General features: G+C 41.8%; 1 protein-coding gene across 1 annotated transcript in view; it reads left to right on the forward strand.

Annotated features, from left to right (window-relative positions):
- The window catches only part of LOC114614974 (ubiquitin-conjugating enzyme E2 E2), a 274,943-nt gene that overhangs the window by 960 nt on the left and 256,103 nt on the right, over nt 1-17,880 (forward strand). The window contains exons 2-3 of the mRNA XM_028760602.1: nt 5,075-5,258; nt 16,231-16,281. Of these exons, the coding sequence (XP_028616435.1) occupies nt 5,083-5,258; nt 16,231-16,281 (227 nt within the window). The 5' untranslated portion in view covers nt 5,075-5,082. The remainder of the gene's footprint in view (nt 1-5,074; nt 5,259-16,230; nt 16,282-17,880) is intronic.

A 17,880-nucleotide genomic window follows, 5' to 3' on the forward strand; every position in this document is an offset into this window, starting at 1 on the left:
TGGGGACCCCACGCGGCGAGGGGCAGCCCGGCGAGATCCCCGCCCCCGCCGCGGCCTCGGCTCGGGCGCGCGCCCGCGGCCCCGCAGGCCTCCCTGGCCCTGCGCGTGCCCGCCGGGGCCCGCGCGCCCCCCCCCCCTCCCGCAGAGTGTGGCCCTCCTTCGCCCTCGGGGACCTCTCCCTTCCCCTCCCGCGCCCACCGCAGCCAGGAACTAAGTCTCCGCAAAGTCCAGAATGGATGTCGCGGTGCAAAGTGCCCGGCTGTCCCGAGCTCTTCCCTAATTGCATAATTGCTACACGAGGTGTCCGAGCGGGCGAGGGTCCGCCCGGGAGTACCGGCAGGGTGTGTGCGTGGTGCCCCGGGGTGGGGGGCGTCACACTGGTCTTTTGTAATGCCTGGTGCTTGGCACAGTTTGGCTCCGAAACCGGTTTTCCTTTAGCTTCTCTGCAGCCCCCACTGGCCTGATTGGAAACTGGATTCCCCCTGTCCCCCCACCCCCACCCACCCCCTCTTCACTCCTAATGTTTTGATCCATTTGCCCTTTTCCAATTCTAATGAACATAAAGCCTGGTGTCTTGTGTCTCTTTTCCCACGACTAACCAGAAATGCCCCATCCATCTTCCCTAAAGAAAATTAAGGCCGCATTAGAGAGACATCATCACCCTGGGCTTGGTGGCAGGTCTTGGACCCATTTGCTGGTTTGCAAGACTCTTATCTTCCAACGGTGAATTGTGTAATTTTGAGGGTCTACTCGAGTATTTCCATTTTAAATTACAAAAGATATGCTAGGACTTACCTCTGATTACCTTACTATTCAGAAAGATTTTTAAAAGCTCGTCTTAGTTTTAAATCCTTGGATTTTGAAAAGCACGCTCTTGAAATGCAATAATCAAGTCTGAATCTTGGGAATCTAAATATTTGTCTTTACTCAGGCAGTCAGGATGCTCCTGGGTGCTTTGCAGTTTCGTTTGTGGGCGATGATGAAGATGGAGTGTTTTCATATGTCATACCTTGAGCTCTTTCCCCTAGGGCACAGCACTTCCCCCAGTCAGGTGCTCCACTTTTATTTTTTGAATAAATATCTTTTCAGTCACTTGGAAAGCTGGATAGCGCTACATGTTCGGCATATAATATAAAATATTTCACGTTTTGGAAAAGTTCAGAAATCCCAAGTAGAAAAACTGGGATGCCAATGACAAGTTCACATGTTCCTGTCGTGGCAGCACGAATGAATATTTGCTTTTCTAAGGTTTTAAAATCATGATGACATTTGATGATTTGAACAGTAATATGGACTTGAGTACTGTTGGTTTCATCGGTGGGATTCGTAGCCAGATCCTTACTTAGTTTTTCTGAGACAGGTTACTTTCACTCACTATGTGCTGGGAATTTCCAGAGCCTGATGACATCACAGCATATAGTCAATAAAGCTTAGAAAACAAGTGTTTAAATTCTTAAATGGAATGTGTTTATATTTAGTTATGAACTAATGTTTACTTTGAATCTGAAGTAAAAATACCACGTTAGGTGTCTTAAGATCTTTGAAACTGTCATCAGAGGCTGCATTTGTGTTTAGATCCCTGGAGTTTAGCTTCCTTCTAGGTTAGGGAGTTAGCTCTTTAGGAATTAATTTTAAAATGCCAGTAAAGATAATATGTTAAAGTTTTAATTCAGGGACTTACTCATTTATACTTTAGAGAGACAAGACACCAATTTTATGCATAGTTCCATTTGAATGATCTATAGAGGATTTCCTCTCATAAGAATTAATTGTGCCAGAGAACCCAATCACATTGTCCCCTTTTTTCTGTAATCAAGGATTCAGAAAACGCTCAGCAAAAAGTCTCTTAACTCTTGACATATGAAAAGGAGATACAGAGCCTTTGTTTCTAAATGGTTCTATAATGCTTATCAGTGTCCTCAGGAGAATTTGTCATTTGTAGGTAAATCTCTGTATCAGATAAGGTATCTTAGATCAAAAGTAGGAATAGCTTTTTTAAACTGTAAAACTATAGAAATTATGCTTCTATTTAGCCATTTAAATGCTTTCTGGGGAAGTGTTCTGGTTGAACCCAGGCCTTCACATATATGCTTGGCAAGTACGCTAGAACTGAGCCATGCCCCCAGTAGTAGTTTTAGTAGTTTAATCTTCTGATAGTCTGCAGTAGTTGAGGAAATTTCAGTTTCAGATTATGGCCCATTACATCGTTGAGTAGTCTATTCAGTAATTATATAGTTTACACACTATTAGTTGTGTACATAAAGAATATTGAAACAAGTGTGCACTTCCCGACTGACTCAGCACACAGCAGAGCTGTGCTGCAGTGTAAGGCAACTACGTTTCTGCAGTTCTTGTGTTTGCCATGTGATGGATTGCCTCAGGTTTAGGATACAGAACAACCTCTCACTGATTTCACATCTCTTAAAAGTTTGCCTACAGTATCCTGCCCTGAGAGCACCTAATCCTAAGAATGCTTCTTTCTGTTTCCCTGCCTATACACCTGCTTATCTAGCATGCTGTAGCATACATACTTACAAGGTTTTTAACTTTAGGTATATTTTAACTCAAAGCTGAGTTAGAAGCAAGGTGAGAAAGAATACAAATATTAAATCCAATAATAAGAACGTTAAAGTCAAATAAGAAACCCCAAGAAATATACTCAGACTTTTAGAGCTAGACATGAAACATACTGACATAAAATTTCAGTATTCTCTTAAGTGACTTTATTGCTCATAAAAGGTGTCTTAGCCACGGAGAATGATGCTCTCCATTTATAGGAGAGGTGGGAGAGCAGTCCCGGTGTCCTGTGGACAGAATTACTGTTTGTCATGAACAAAGGGACTAGTGATGAGGGTGATGATGTCATGCGTAGTGTCTTTTAATGCTTCCTCCCTGTGCTTCCTGATTCTTCCAATCCTTTGCTGTGCATATTTGTCTTGTAAGTTTGAGAAAAGCTACTATGGTTTTGAACAAACTCTAGGTTGAACCGATGACAATGAATGTTGATCAGGGTTAGTGGGTCATGCCTTTGAACTGGGTAATGATAGTCATAAATTGTGTTTGAAGTCAAGTGTCTGTTTCTGTGTGCACTGAAGCTTCATCTTGACCATGTCAACAACAGTTTTATTTCAAAGTCTTAATTTAAGAGTAACCAAAAGGGTCCCATAAAACTCTTTCTCTTTTCCTTTTCTCTCTCCCATGTATGTGTATTTTGTTCTTGATAATGGAGGTGGTGGTGGTGGTGGTGGTGGTGGTGATGATGGCTATAGTCACAGGCAGTCTCATTTTTCCAAGGCATGTCTGAGCTGTAGCTATAGGATACTCAAAGTGATTACTGGTGGCTCGAAGCCCTGAAGTGTCTGAGCATGACTTTTGTCAGTTCAGTTCTAGGTCTGTCAGCCTGTTAGGTCATACAGGATGTGATAGTAAGGACCAAACTGGGGGTGATTATGATGGAATGAGATTGGAGAAGGGCTATCCTTTTCTCTCAGTGAATTTTTTTGTCTGCTATCTAGGTTATAATGGCTACCTAGGTATCAAAGTATTAAGGAAATTGAGTTGGTCATCAGAGCTGCTCCAGGAGCATGAACTCAGAGCAAAGTGAATTTCAAACCTCGAGGGAGATTTCCTCCAGACTGGGAAAAAAAGAATTCTTCAGTGCCTCGGTACACTCTCTATCTCTTGTGCAACATGGTTGCCTAGTGGAGCTGGGTCAATGCCCGCTCCCCCTAAGCTTCAGTTCTCATTTAGGATCACATGGCCTCTGTTCTGTTATCACAAAGGTTACTTAAAACAATTTCCCAGCTTAGAGGATTTTAAGCTGGGCTCAGCTCTGAGGATGTATTGATTGGATGCTAGTGTGGCAATGCCCCTGTTTCACAGCCCTGTGCCTTTTTATGCAGACTTGTCAGGACACTTTGCAGGTCTCTTTCCTTGTCTGGACTTCTCATAGCTAAGACCAATTCACCCAGTGCCTATGAAAATTAGGCTCTCAGTCCTCTGTCTGTCTGTCTGTCTGTCTGTCTGTCTGTGTCTGTCTGTCTCTGTCTCTCTTTAAAAGATTTATTTTATATTCTGTGTATTGATGTTTGTTTGCATGTATGTCTGTGCACCACATATGTGCCTGGGTGCCCAGGGAGGCCAGAGAGGGTGTCACCTGGAACTGGAGTTACAGCCCATTGTGAGTCACCATGTGGGTGCTAGGAGTTGATCCCAGCTTCTCTGGAAAGGCAGCTGGTGTTCTTAGCCCCTGATCTATCTCTCCAGCCCCTTCTGGTTTATCTTGTGCCAGTTCTTTTGAGATGTAATTCACCTTATAAAAGTAACCCCCTCCATTTTTGTAAATGCTGGACTATTTTGAACTATGCTGAGTGTGTACACTGCCCAAACTGCACCTCCAGCCCCAAGTCCACCATCTTAAAGTGTGGCCTAGGGGTTGCAGGTAGCTCAATGGTAGAGCATTTGCCTATCATGCCAAGACCCTGAGTTCAGTCCTCAGCACCACAAAGCAAAGCAGAACAACTCTGAGGCTTTTCTACTATAAGCATTAGTTAATTTAAGAATATTATTATTACTCAATGGAAACTTTCTGCCCATTAGCAAACACTTTCCTCTACTATGTCTCTACATTCCCAGGGATATACCTGTCTGGACATTTCTTACGAAAGAGCTTGTACAGTCTAGTCTTTCTGGCTGGCTTCTCTCACTTAGCATAAAGATTCAAGGTCTTTCTGCTGCAAATGCAGATGCCAGACCTCGTTTGTTCCTGTGGCTGAGGTATATTGTCATATGGATGTACCACGCTTTACCCATCAATTAGAGAACATTTGAATTGCTTTCACTTTCTGCCTTGTGAATAATCTTGCTACCAACATTTGTGTCTTAATTTTCCATGAAAGCAGAGAAGAGAGGTTTTGGCAAACCCCAGAGTTATTTGTTCTATAAATGGGCAGTTCTCATTTTTATACTTAATTATACTTCTTTTGTTTCATATACTCCTTTTCTCTCCATCCTGGATGTACCTTGTTGTAGTCCCTCCCATAGCAGGTAAATGACTTGTCGTTCTTTAATCCAGGATCTAAGATGTCCACCGAGGCGCAGAGAGTTGATGACAGTCCGAGCACTAGTGGAGGAAGTTCTGATGGAGATCAGCGGGAGAGCGTTCAGCAGGAACCTGAGCGAGAGCAAGTGCAGCCCAAGAAAAAGGAGGGGAAGATATCCAGCAAGACAGCCGCAAAACTGTCAACCAGTGCCAAAAGGTAGCCAGCCACTGTCTACGCTTCATTTGCACGTCTTCCCTTGTACTTAGTCATTTTTTCTGGACTGAAGGTCATAGGGTTTATAGATTTTTCTCCTCTTTATATGATGTGGTCTTTTAAAAATGTGTTTTTTAATTATGAAAACCTTTTTTAAGTCATGGCATATTATAAAATTGACACTTGTAGTATATTGATATATTCATATCATGATAGAAAAACATGGGCAGAACACTGTAAAAGTATAGTTTGATTTATGGTTATTTGATTGTGAATATATGCTCAATGACACAAAATTGGCATTGAGAATCTCTTGACTAGGGCTGTGGAGTGGGAGTGATGGCTCAGTGAGAAAGGTGCTTGTTGCTGAGTTTGGATTAGTATTATCCATGCAAAAACTGAGAGTGGTATGTACATCTGTAATCCCAGCACTCTGAGCAGAGGGTTGTGTGTGTGTGTATCTGTGTGTGAGCATGTGTATATATGTGTGTATATGTGTGTATGGTGTGTGTGTGAACGCATGCATGTGTACGTGTATGTGTGTGTGTGTGTGTGTGTATGTGTTTATGTGTGTGGTGTGTGAGTGTGTGTGTGTGTGTGTGTGCATACAAGCTGGACACAGGTGGATCATTATAGCTCACTGGCAATCAAATCTTGTCCAGTCAGTGAGCTCCAGGCTTAGTGAAGAGATACAGTCTCAGCAACAATGAAAACCAAACCAAGTAGAACAGGGAGTGATATGGGAAAAAACTTCTGTAGCTCACACCTGCATGCACATGAACACACACACACACACACACACACACACACTCTGTTGAAGTAATTATTAAGTGATAATTTAGTATCTAATCTCCCTGTTGGTAAAGTTGGAAATGCTAGTATTAATGCATCTTGATTTCATTACATTGGGGGAGTGTTGCTGTTGATTCAGGTTTCCTCTTTCCCTAGAGGATAGATAGATCTGGAAGGAGGTACTTGGATGATACTCTAGCACTACTTTAACCTCTTACAGTGATTGGCATGTCGTCGGACTTAGAGGGACTCTGCTTTGGTAGTGTTACATTATAACCTGGTGCTTGGAAGATAATTTGAAAGGCAGATTACATTCAGTGGACTCATATTTGCTTGTGATTTTATACTCTTTAATACCTTTTTAAAAATAAAAATAGCAAATAGGAAGTGTAGCTAACAGCTGTATGTAGGTGTTAATTTAATGGTCTTTTCACGACAAGTAACTTCAGCAACTCTTTGAATGTTAGATGACAGCTTTATGAGCCATGGGATGATATGAATTAGGGAACTTCTTTCCTATAAAAACAAAAACTGTGTGTCCTTCCAACTTAATCCTATCCATAGGCCTGGGATTTCAGGCCGTCTGGTGAGAGTTATGGTGACCAGTCAGCAAGCCATTCAAACCAGGTAGATGAGGGTGTCCAGCCTTTTGAAAGCATGCTCTACAGAAGTTTTGTACCACAGTCACAGCTGTCCTAGATGCATGCAGCCTGTTCCTGTGTATGCCTCCTGAATATTCACTTTTTCCTTGCCAGGATCTCTTACCACTGTTGAGGGAATTACATAAAGTCAGATAACTCCAGATATTCACCAGTTTAGACTGGAACATGATAGGGCAAGAAAAATGCTTCTGTTTCTTTTTGCCATTATACCCTATGTCCAAGGAGACTTGGCACAACGATCTCTTTCATCCTATGGCACAGCATAAAGTGACCTGCTCCTGCCAAGTGGGGCTGGGGCAGGATGGATAAGAAGGGTCAGGAGTGGAGAAATACAACATTTAGGGAGGTGGCTAGGTAAGATGGTTCAAATCAAGATCTTACACAGTTTCATCTTGAAACTCACATGCAGCCCTGGGCTACTGATTCAGGACTGCTTCAGGCATTGTTAAGGGGAGAGAAGAGAGAGCTAGACAGGTCTGTGGGGAGCAGTCCTGTTGGACTGTACTTGACTCTTCTACAATAGATAATCACTGGAGATTTCTCTTTTATCTAGCTGAGAGCATCCCTACGAGAAAGAAAGAAAGAAAGAAAGAAAGAAAGAAAGAAAGAAAGAAAGAAAGAGTCAAGACAAATTCTACCTGTGAAGGAAGGTGTACTGCTTGTACTGTTGAATGTGGATCTTTCAAGTCCACGGTTCATCTTTTAATCCATTTACCACAATGTTTTAGAAAGCATACCCTAGTGATTTCATGAATAAGCTATGGAAGGAAGACCATAGTCAGGGGAAAGTCTGACTTTAGAGAGGTTATCTGTGCCCAGTCTAGGATAGTACCAGCTTGAAGCAGGAAGGAATACAAATACCACTACACTGAAAGGCATCTTTTCGCTGCTTCCCAGAGAAAGCAGTCTCTTCACTGGCAAGATCATTCTATTGAGCCTGCAGTCGATGGGGGTCTTTATAGGTTCCCTGATGATTTACAGGTGGCAATATGTGAACCCATTTACTATGGATTTTGTGTGTAAACATGCTGCTTGTTTGCTAAATGGTTTAAATAAAAAAGTAAGGTTTGTTGCCTAGGTTCTAAGAATGTGAAAAATTGAGACTCATGAGAGAAAACAAGGACCCACCTCTGTTCCACACAGCAGCACTGCCCCTTGCCCAGGGCAGCCAGCCCACTCACTGCTTGCTGTCCTACTGCTCTGAGCTTGTTGCAGGAATGAGGCATGTCTTGGGTAGTGGAGTTTCAAAATAAAATTTTAATTTGTATTTAAAAGAAATGAAGAATCAATATTTAGATGAAAAGTCTTTCTAAACACCATTATTCTCCGAGATAAGCAGCAATAGGAAAAGGCTCCACTCAGGAGACAAGCTGTGCTTGAAACCTAGGCTCTCGTACTTTGCAGCTTTCTGACTGGAACATGACTTAATTGTCTTTAGTCGTACTTTCCTCTTGTTTCAGTATTGGGGATGTGCTTGAGATAGACTTGGACCCTGTAGCCAAGGCTGGCTAGAAACTTAATATACAGCCCAGGCTGACTTTGAACCTGAGATCCTCCTATGTCAGTGTCCCAAATGCTAGGATTACAGGTATGCTAGCATGCCCAGCTGACTCAGTTTTCTCTTTTTGCTGTGGTGTGTTTGGAGTGTTGTAAGTATTTGCTTATAGTAAGCTCTAGAAAATGGGTGCTATCAGTTAGGCTTTATGCCACTTACTGCTGTGAGGATATCCTTCTGTTCCGTTTGGTGCAAATGCTGGCACAGGGAAGCTGCTGTTAACCTGGGGAGCTTAGTGTTGTCACTAGGGCTACTCCGATGCAGTAATTAATCCATTTTGTAGTAACTCAGGTAAAGTGCTTTTCACTTAGGGGCTCAATTACTAAGTGAATTGTAATGCTAGGATTGTTGGATTAATAATTACTGTAATAAATCTACTATAATTGTAGAATTAATGTGTTTTAGAAATGTTTCCTTAAAATATCTCATTTTTGAGGTATTGCAAAACAGCTAAGTATTGAAACAGTAGCCTGAACTTTTGTCTTTTTTAGAGTCAAGAGGGAAGGGAACGTCTGTGATGCATTTCCCTTTGAGAACAGTTTTATCTTAAACCCTGGAGTGCTCCTACCACACACACTTGCTTCTCTTAAAGTGCCGACACTGCTCTGTGATATTTGCAGTTGTATAGTTGGACAGTTATGTGATGTCTAAAGTGACAAATGTGTAGTCTTGATTAAATTACTAGTCAGCTCCATAAAACTTCTATTTTGAGGTCCTCATTGAATTGACTCTGCCTCTTTCACATCGATATTTCGATAAATAATGAATTTTAAATCAGATTTATTTCAAATTAGTTTTTCTCAGAGTTGATATTGTAATGTTACTGGGTTTTCAGTGAAGTGCCAATCTAGGAGGAATATTTGATTTTCAGCTTCATGGTTTTGTTAGGCTAAAAGGTGGATTTCAATAGTTCCACTGAGGTCTTCCATTCTACGATGGGCTCATCGAAATAATGACTGTGGTTTTTTTCCTTGAGGTGTATATTTAAAAGCTTTTCAATGTTTTGGAGTCAGCAAGCGTTTTACAGTTGATGCACACATTTAATTGATGATGTGTCTTAAATCAGTGGTCTCTTAAAATGACAGATGTCTGGTACTTATCAGCATTCAGAATTAAATTCTAGGCTTATAACCCTGCAATAGAAGGTTTTTTTTTCCCCTAGAGACTATTCTGTCATTAAAAATATGCAATAAAATTAATGTGCTGCTTTCTTGAGAATTTCTGGGGAGGACATGTTTAGTTGGTTAGGAGTGCTGATGTATCTTAAGGCATGCAGTCTGTGGAAATATAGAAAGTCTAGATGTGGAATCTGGAAAGATTGCTTAGCAGTTAAGAGAGTCCCAGCACCTACATCAGGCTGCTCACAACCACCTGTAGCTCCAGCATCAGGGGATCAACTGGCCTCTTGAACACAGCATACACATACATGGACATATACAGAAATAAAAATAAGGTTCATCATTGGGAGGCAGGTAGATGCATCTCTGTGAGTTCAAGGTCAGCTAGGGCTACACAGTGAGAGTTTGTCTAAAACAAAACATTAGGAGGAGGAGGAAGACAAGGAAGGGAGGGAGGGCGAGAAGGAAGGAGGGGGGGAGAGGGAGAGGGAAGAAAGTGTAGGTATAAAGAAAGGTCTTAGCAGCTAAAGTTCTAGTGCCCCCTACTTCCTGCCCACATGTTCTTGCTGTGCGGAGACCTGGGTGAGTGAACTTTCTTTAACCCAAGATTTGTGTGTATGTTTTGTACACTGCTTCATTTTCCTGAAGTGTGTTCGTATGTCTCCCATCCTGTTGAGTCTGAGTGAATTATAACTGATAAGCACCCCCTTTGCATAAACCCCCTTTTTTAAAGCACCAATAGTCTGACAGACTGTGCCGAGAGCGTGCACTCCCACTGCACAGCTTTCTGTTAAGTCAGGTAAGCAGGCAAACGGGTGAACATTGCTTCTACTCTCTAGGGAAGTATGTGCATTTACTAACTGTGTATCACTGAATCAGGGATTATATCATATTGGGTGATGGGAATTGGAAGCACAGTCAGTTGTCTTGATGGATTATGGCTAAATCAATTGTCTGCTAAAGAGTCACCTTTTAATTTGCCTTATAATATATAACATTCTTTCTTCTTGCTTGTGTATAGTATCAGTCTTGTCCTATAAATGAGGACAGATAAAGCAGGAACCGAGAATTCTGGGTGATTTGTTTAATTCACTCTTTGGGGAGGCGTATTTATTTATTTTAAATGTTTTATCAATTCTTTGTGAGTTTCCCATCATGTACCCCTGTTGTGTTTATCTCCCTGTTCTCTCATATCTGACCTTTGCTTTTGCAACCACCCCCCAAAATAATACACACACACACACACACACATGCACACATAAAACCAAACCAAACCAAACCAAAAACAAAGCATAGAAAACCATCTCATCATGGAAGCTGTAGATGTCACAGTGTGTCCCACAGTATGTCCCTCTGTCCATATACTTGCGAATGTTCCTTCTAGTGAGTCATTGGTCTATGGTTTGAGGTTTCTGGCTTCTGTGACACTAATACTGGATCCTCACCAGGACTCCTCCGGTTATCTTGTTGTTGCCCTGTGTCATGGAGATCCTGCAGCTTTGGATCAGCAGGACTGGCCCTTTCCTGCATCCCAGCCATTCTCAGATGATAAAGATTTTTGAGCTGGGCCAACTCAGAGCCCTAGGTCTGGGCCTGGGTGGTAGCTGAGCAGTGTACCAGGCCTCCCTTATCCACACCATCTGCTGAGCTGTCCAGCACTGCTCTGGCGAGGCCATTCATTTCCACCATTGGCATCAGGCAGGCTCAGCTCTCCGGCACTCTGGCTGGCTCGCCTGCACCCACACTTCCAGAGCCAGCTCCACTGTGCTGTCGAGTCAAGGCATGGGGCCACTCTCCCAAGTGCTGCAGCCTGTGAGGGTCTTAATTCATTCTTAGTGGCCTAAGGTCATCATGTGACAGGTACACTTTAAGGGTGAAGTTTTGATACTTTTTCATTTTTTTCTTCACCCTAGGGACAGTACTAGCAGTCTTCCTTATTCAAGACAGAAATGAAATACATACCACGATTATAATTTTTGAGAATTTTAGAATTGGATTGCTGTCATTTAATTCAGCAGGACACCTTGCAATTTTTTAAATAGCAATCCTTTGTATAATCCTTTCTGTCTAGAGAAACAGCCATGCTTAGGTAACAGTACTTTAAAATATATTGTAATATATTGGCTTATTGCTTAGAATTGTCAAATTTATCAGGAAATTACTTTTGGAAACGAGTAATTTGGAACCATGGTGGCTGGGAGAGAGGTATGGGTTCTTCTGGGGAATTCTATGACAGGAAATTATGATTTATTAAATACTTCTTTTGGTATTCTCAAATTCGGTATTTGAAAATACTAATAAAGTTCTTTTAGATTAAAACCAGTTTCCAGCTGGTACAAACCTGTAATCTTAGCACTTTGGGTGTGAATTCAAGGTCAGCTGGCTGCATAGCTGTCCTCTGTCTGAAATACAAGCATCTTTGGTTGGTTAACGGCATTCTTTGAATGTTTCCTTTTCCTAATTTTAAAAACAGTTTATGAAAGTCCCCCTATGAGCTGGAGAGATGCCTCAGAAATGAAGAGCTTGGGCTGTTTCTGAAAAGATCCTAGTTTGGTTCTCAGCATGCACATGAAACAGCTTACAACTGACTGTAACTCCAGCTGTCAGGGGTTGGATGCCACCCTCTCCACATGCCCCTTCACACCCGTGCATGGACTTACACAGAAATACACGCATATGCATAATTAAAAACAAAATAAATATGGCAAAAAGTCACTTATCTCTCAAATCACCCAAAGCAGGGAGTTTCCTTTTTAATGGGGAGCAATACTTTTTTGGTCATCCCTCTTTCCCAGATAATCCCAACAGTTTTAATTTCTTTTTAATATTTATTTTTATTTTGTGTGTATGGGTAACTTGCCTGCATGTTTATGAGTATACCAGAAGCATGTCTAGTGCTGGGGGGGGGGGGCAAAAAGGCCATCAGATCCCCTGGGTTGAAGTCACAGACAGTTGTGGGCTATCATGTGGTTGCTGGGAATCGAATTAGGGTCCCGTGGAAGAGCAGCTAGTATTCTTAACCTCTGAGCTGCCTTTCCAGTCTTAGTCCTGACAGTTTTTGAAGAAACCTTGTAGATGTCTCTGATTTTAACTCTTCTGTTGTTTGTGTGTGTGTGTGTGTGTGTGTGTGTGTGTAACTCTAAAACATACCTATTTTTATTTAATTAGCAAATAATATGTTAGACACTTTGCTCTAAAATATTCGGATTAATTAGTTTACCTTCCCCTTTTAATTAAAAAAATCACTGTTGGTTGTCTCTATACTCTAAAGAAGATATTTAAATTTTCATTTCCTTCATATTCCTGTAGTATTTATTGGTTCACACTTTAAAAAATGGAGATATTAATACTTTCACTGTGTGATTTATTTCATGCTATCCCACCTTGACCTGTAGCTTTTTTTTGTTTGTTTGTTTTAAGATTTATTGACTTTTATGAGTTTAAGTTTTGCTTCCCTTGGGGAGGCCAGATTAGCCTTGGAAGCTGCAGCAACAGGTGTTTTGGGCCACCTCTTCAGGTGTTGGGTGCTAGGAACCAAGGTCTCTGCAGGAGAAGTGAGCTCTAAGCAGCAGAGCTGCCTCCCCAGCCCTTCCGGTTCAGATCTGTGATGCTTACATAGTCTATCTCTGCACTGACAACCAGTTTACAGTTGTGGACGGTCAATGCCAAGCTGAACAGCCTGTGCAAATCAAGTCAGAACATTTAAACAAATAGATCACATAAGGCGTCATTTGACTGCTCTTAAGTTTCCTTCATACTTCATTTATGATTGTCTTACAAGGGATTTTTTGGGGGGAGACTCTTATTTATTTTTCTGTCCTTGAATCTTTTATTCATTAATTTTTATTTTTGGTGGTACTGTGTATTGTGTTTTATAAAATGATAAGAAAGAAGGAATATGTTTGGTGGAGGCGCAGTATATTTGGTGTGGGGGAAGGGGGTGCCTCCATGGGCCCAGGCCGAGGCATCTCTTCCCCCTGAGGTACCAGCCACACGATGGTATAGTACAGAATAGAGTTGATTGGGGCATGGGGAGGAGAGGAAGGGAGTAGGGACAGAGAAAGGCAGAGAGAGGGAGAGGGAGAGGGGGAGGGAGAGGGGAAGGAGGGGGAGGGGGAGGGGGAGAGAAGAGGTGGGTGGGTGGGCGGGGCGTGGATGACCATGAGCACATGGCGAGAGAGGGGGGAGGGGAATGGGGAGAGAGAGTGTAAGGAACAGGAGGAAGAGAAGAGAAGGGAGCAAGAGAGAGAGGAGGGGGCAAGCAGCCCCTTTTATAGTGAGTCAAGCATACCTGGCTGTTGCCAAGTAACGATGGGGCGGAGCCTAGATGAAATGCCAACAATGGGATTCAAACCCAAGGCCTTAGATATTCTGACCAAATGTTCTAACACAAAGCTACATCCCTATCTCTTGTGAACATTTATTCTTATATATTCTAAAGTTTTATTCTGCCAGTTAACAACCTGTGCTGTTCCCCACTTCAGGTTCTTTTCCTTTGTAGTTTCTTCTCCTGCATTTTTCTCCTGCATTTTCCTCCTCCACTTCTCTGACAGGGAAGGGAGGTGAGTCTGTGAGTGCTCAGCTTGCCTTGGGTAGCCTAAGCTCACTGGTTTCCTGTTGAAAGTGTTTGATTCTTTTCAGGCTCCTGATACTTGTTGTCTTTTCACTTTTGAGTCACACTTACTCACTTGCAAACAGTAACTACAAAGTAGTAAAGATAAAGCCATCATTGAGTTTGTCTTAGTTTCTTCACTTTATGGAACAGGAAACTGAGGCACACAGAACATGTGTGAGCAATGTCTTTGCTTGTGGACACAGTTAATGTCCTGAAGTAGAGTTCTTTTCTTTGGTTGATCAGTTGTGATCTCTGTCATGGTGCCTCCACCCTGAGTTGTGCAGATTAGAGACATGTATGTTATGTTGCTGGTGTATTTCCTTAGCAAGTTAGTGGCAGGCCTGTGGGAGGAATCATGTTACAACCTGAGTTTGATCCCTGAAACCCATGGAGTGGAAGGAGAAAACCTGGTCTTCTAGGTGAAGTGCGTGCGTGCGTGCGTGCGTGCGTGCGTGCGTGCGTGCGTGTGTGTGTGTGTGTGTATAAGAATATAGTAAAGGTTCACTAATAAATTAAGCAAAGATACAGAATGAAATAGTTTGAGCATGAATGTCTGTTATTTCAATCCTCTTTAAGGTACTCAAGTTAGCTGTCACTCATACACTATCTTAATTATGCAGCTCTGTAAATAATCTCACTTATAAACAAAACTGGTTTTGAGAGAGCTTTATTTGCTTTTACAAATTCTAAGTTTAGATGAACCATAGTTAATAGTGCCTGGGGAACTAGAGGGAGTGCCAGGGGTACTCTGCATGCACTTAAGATGTTAAGTGTGGTTACAGATAGGAGTAGAGCACTGTGCATGAATGGGTTGGGGGTATAGCTCATTGGTAGTGCTGTGCTTAACATCCATGAGTCCCTGGGTTCCATTCCTAGCAGCTCCCACCCCCAATAACATGAGGACATAGGCAAGTTAATCATACTGTCTTTCTTAATGTCAGTCTCATGCAATGGCATTAAAATACTGCATGCAGTATTCAGGTAAAATGCACACAATATTCAGGTATAATGTATGTAGTATTCAGGTATAGTGCATGCAGTATTCAGGTAGAATGCACACAGTATTCAGGTAGAAAGCACACAGTATTCAGGTAGAAGGCACACAGTATTCAGGTAGAATGCACTCAGTATTCAGGTATAATGGACCAAGTATTCAGTTATAGTGAAAACAGTATTCAGGTATAATCAATACTGAATTCAGGTATAGTGCACTCAGTATTCAGGTATAATCCATGTAGTGTTCAGGTATAATGAACACAGTATTCAGGTATAATGAACACAGTATTCAGGTATAGTGCACAGAGTACTCAGGTATTTATAGCAGAAAGAATGTATCAGCATTGAAAGGTGCAGCCTGCTATTACAGGCACCTGGGTTTAGGTTGGAATGAGATACTGACATTTATCAGTTGATTGGGTCAGCCAGGATGCTTGATTCAACTTACTGTGTTCAGCTTATTGTCTTATATGGAAATGTTCTAAGACAAACCAGAAGTTAGAATTTGTATTAGAATTGTTATGGCCTCTAAATAACATAGCAGCTGTTTGTAATTAAACTAAAATTTTTGGTTAGTGCTATTAATATTTTTTATTATCTGAACCCCCAGTTATAAAACCCTGCAATGATTCCCAGCTACTTGCCTATCTAGAAAGAAAAACCACGTAAAATATGTAAAGTGGAGAAATTGATTGATTGATTTTGGCTCAGCTGAGGAGAGAGTCTTTCCCAGTCTGCCCTTATCTTCCATTACATGGCCACCAAGTATGGGTAGAATCAAAGCCAGGAAGTGTGCAAATAAGGCTTAGCTTTGAGCCTCCGCTGATGAGCTCAGGGTGATGCTAGAGCTTTGGGGTGGGGTGTAGTGGGGTGGGGTGGGGGCGTTTACCATCTTGTCCCAGAGCTCTGTCCCATGAAAGGAGCTAGAACTGAGAAAAACAATGTTTTGGAGAAAACAAAATCCTCATGTTGAGGTCTGAGGAAGCCCTAGTGTCGCTTCCACATGCAGTGATGCTCAGCATGATTGTGGCATATAGGGTGGATGGCCTCCTGTAACCCTGTATAGGTCCATTTTCAGAACTGGAGTGCCTCTTTCTTACTGTGCATACTTCCTCCAGGAGTGTTTCTCACTAGATGTGCATGAGTGGGAGATGCTACTATTAACATGCAGTGTATTGATGAAGCAGGTTGAGCATGAAGACATCTGAACATGATTTTCCTTGTCTTCATTTTAAAGAATTCAGAAGGAGCTTGCAGAAATCACGCTGGACCCCCCTCCCAACTGTAGGTAAGTACTCTGGTTTCATTTACTTGTATATTTTGTAGAAGCTACATTCTGTTAAAGAGGGAAAACAGTGTGGTGGCTTGGACTCAAGGAATCAGAGACCAGGGTCGTAATTGGCTATTCACAGAATCTGCATGTAGAGGGCATGACGTTGCCCACTGCCGGGGGGGGGGGGGGGGCTGCTCTCATGATGTGTTAGGATTACAGGGCATAGAATTATCTCTCGTAAGAAGAGATCATTGTCTTGGCTTTAAATGGTATCTTTAATGTTATAGGCAAAAGCCTGGCTTAAGTATTTGCCATTTGTTAATTACTCAATTGTTGGAAATTGATTTTTAAAAGCACCAAAATTTCCTGGGACTTTTTCATGCTTCACATTATGTCTTTGGTTGTTGGTTGTGGCTGAATACAGATGAACAGTTTGAGATGTTAATGCCAAACGTTTTCTTCTTGTGACTGCATTTTCCCCATTTTTCTGGTCAGTGTTTCTCTGGAGAAAATAAAAGTATCTGTCCAGAAGTGATTAATACACAGGTACATGGAGGAAGAAGAGAAAATAACTTCCTGCCTGTGTTGGTCTCGGGCCAGCATGGTAATTGGATAGTGGCTGCTGGGCTATTTTAAGGCCTTTATTTTTGTTTTGGTGTGAGGTCAGTGTTGGAACCAGGCCAGCATGGAGTTTCCTTGCTTTAAGTTGATGGTCTCAAGCAGCGGAGGTGAGAGGGCGGATTAAAAAAATGATAGTATTTCCCACATTGAATGCTGTTGGATTTATTTAGAGTAATTCTGATTTTGTTGGCCTTAGTTTTCTGTGAAAACGAACCTTTTGCAGATGGTCACATGTGTGTGTTGTTGGTGACTTGTCTTGGTACAGGAAGGAAAAGTTCTGATGAGGCAGTGAATCATTTCTTTATATGAGCATCACGTATAGTACACAGACTAAGAGGGATAATGTTAAAAGACTATATACCTGAATGTGTTAGTTAAGACCATTTGGTGTCTGAACCTGTCATGCTTGAGACTCAGGGTACAGTGGCCTCAGATGACTGAGATTGATATGGGGGGGATTAGATTTTTAAAACTCTTTTTTCCTGGGATGTCATTTGTTTTAATAGTGTTAGTTTTTATTTAAAAAACAAACAAACAAACAAACAATTTCATTATATTTGTAACTTTTTAAAAGCAACTTGTTGGCAAATGTATGAACTTCTTATATATTTACTTGAATTATCATGTTTGATTGATTCATAGTAAGTCTGTCCATCTCTGTTTCTGTGGAGCTGGAGGTGGAACTTGGGGCAAGCTCCCTCCAGAGATATAGGTCCCCACTCCCTGGGTTGTTTGTTTGGATTTTGTTTTTGTGGCTCGTGGCTTTAGAAAGAGAAGTTAAGTGATAATTGATTTCATTCTGTTTTTGGCCAGAGTTGACAGTGGTTTTGTGGTTGCCTTTAAAAGAAATAGTTTACCGACTAAGGAACTAACTTAAAATAATATAGCAAATCAATGTTGCCTGTGAACCAGAAAAGGCCAGAGTCCCTCCCTGAAGCTGAATTCAGCTCTCATTTCTGAAGAAGTCTGCGTTCGTTATCTCTTAGAGATCAG

Source organism: Grammomys surdaster, unplaced genomic scaffold (genome assembly GCF_004785775.1).
Source record: "Grammomys surdaster isolate TR1022 unplaced genomic scaffold, NIH_TR_1.0 126546, whole genome shotgun sequence".
NCBI classification, from domain to species: domain Eukaryota; kingdom Metazoa; phylum Chordata; class Mammalia; order Rodentia; family Muridae; genus Grammomys; species Grammomys surdaster.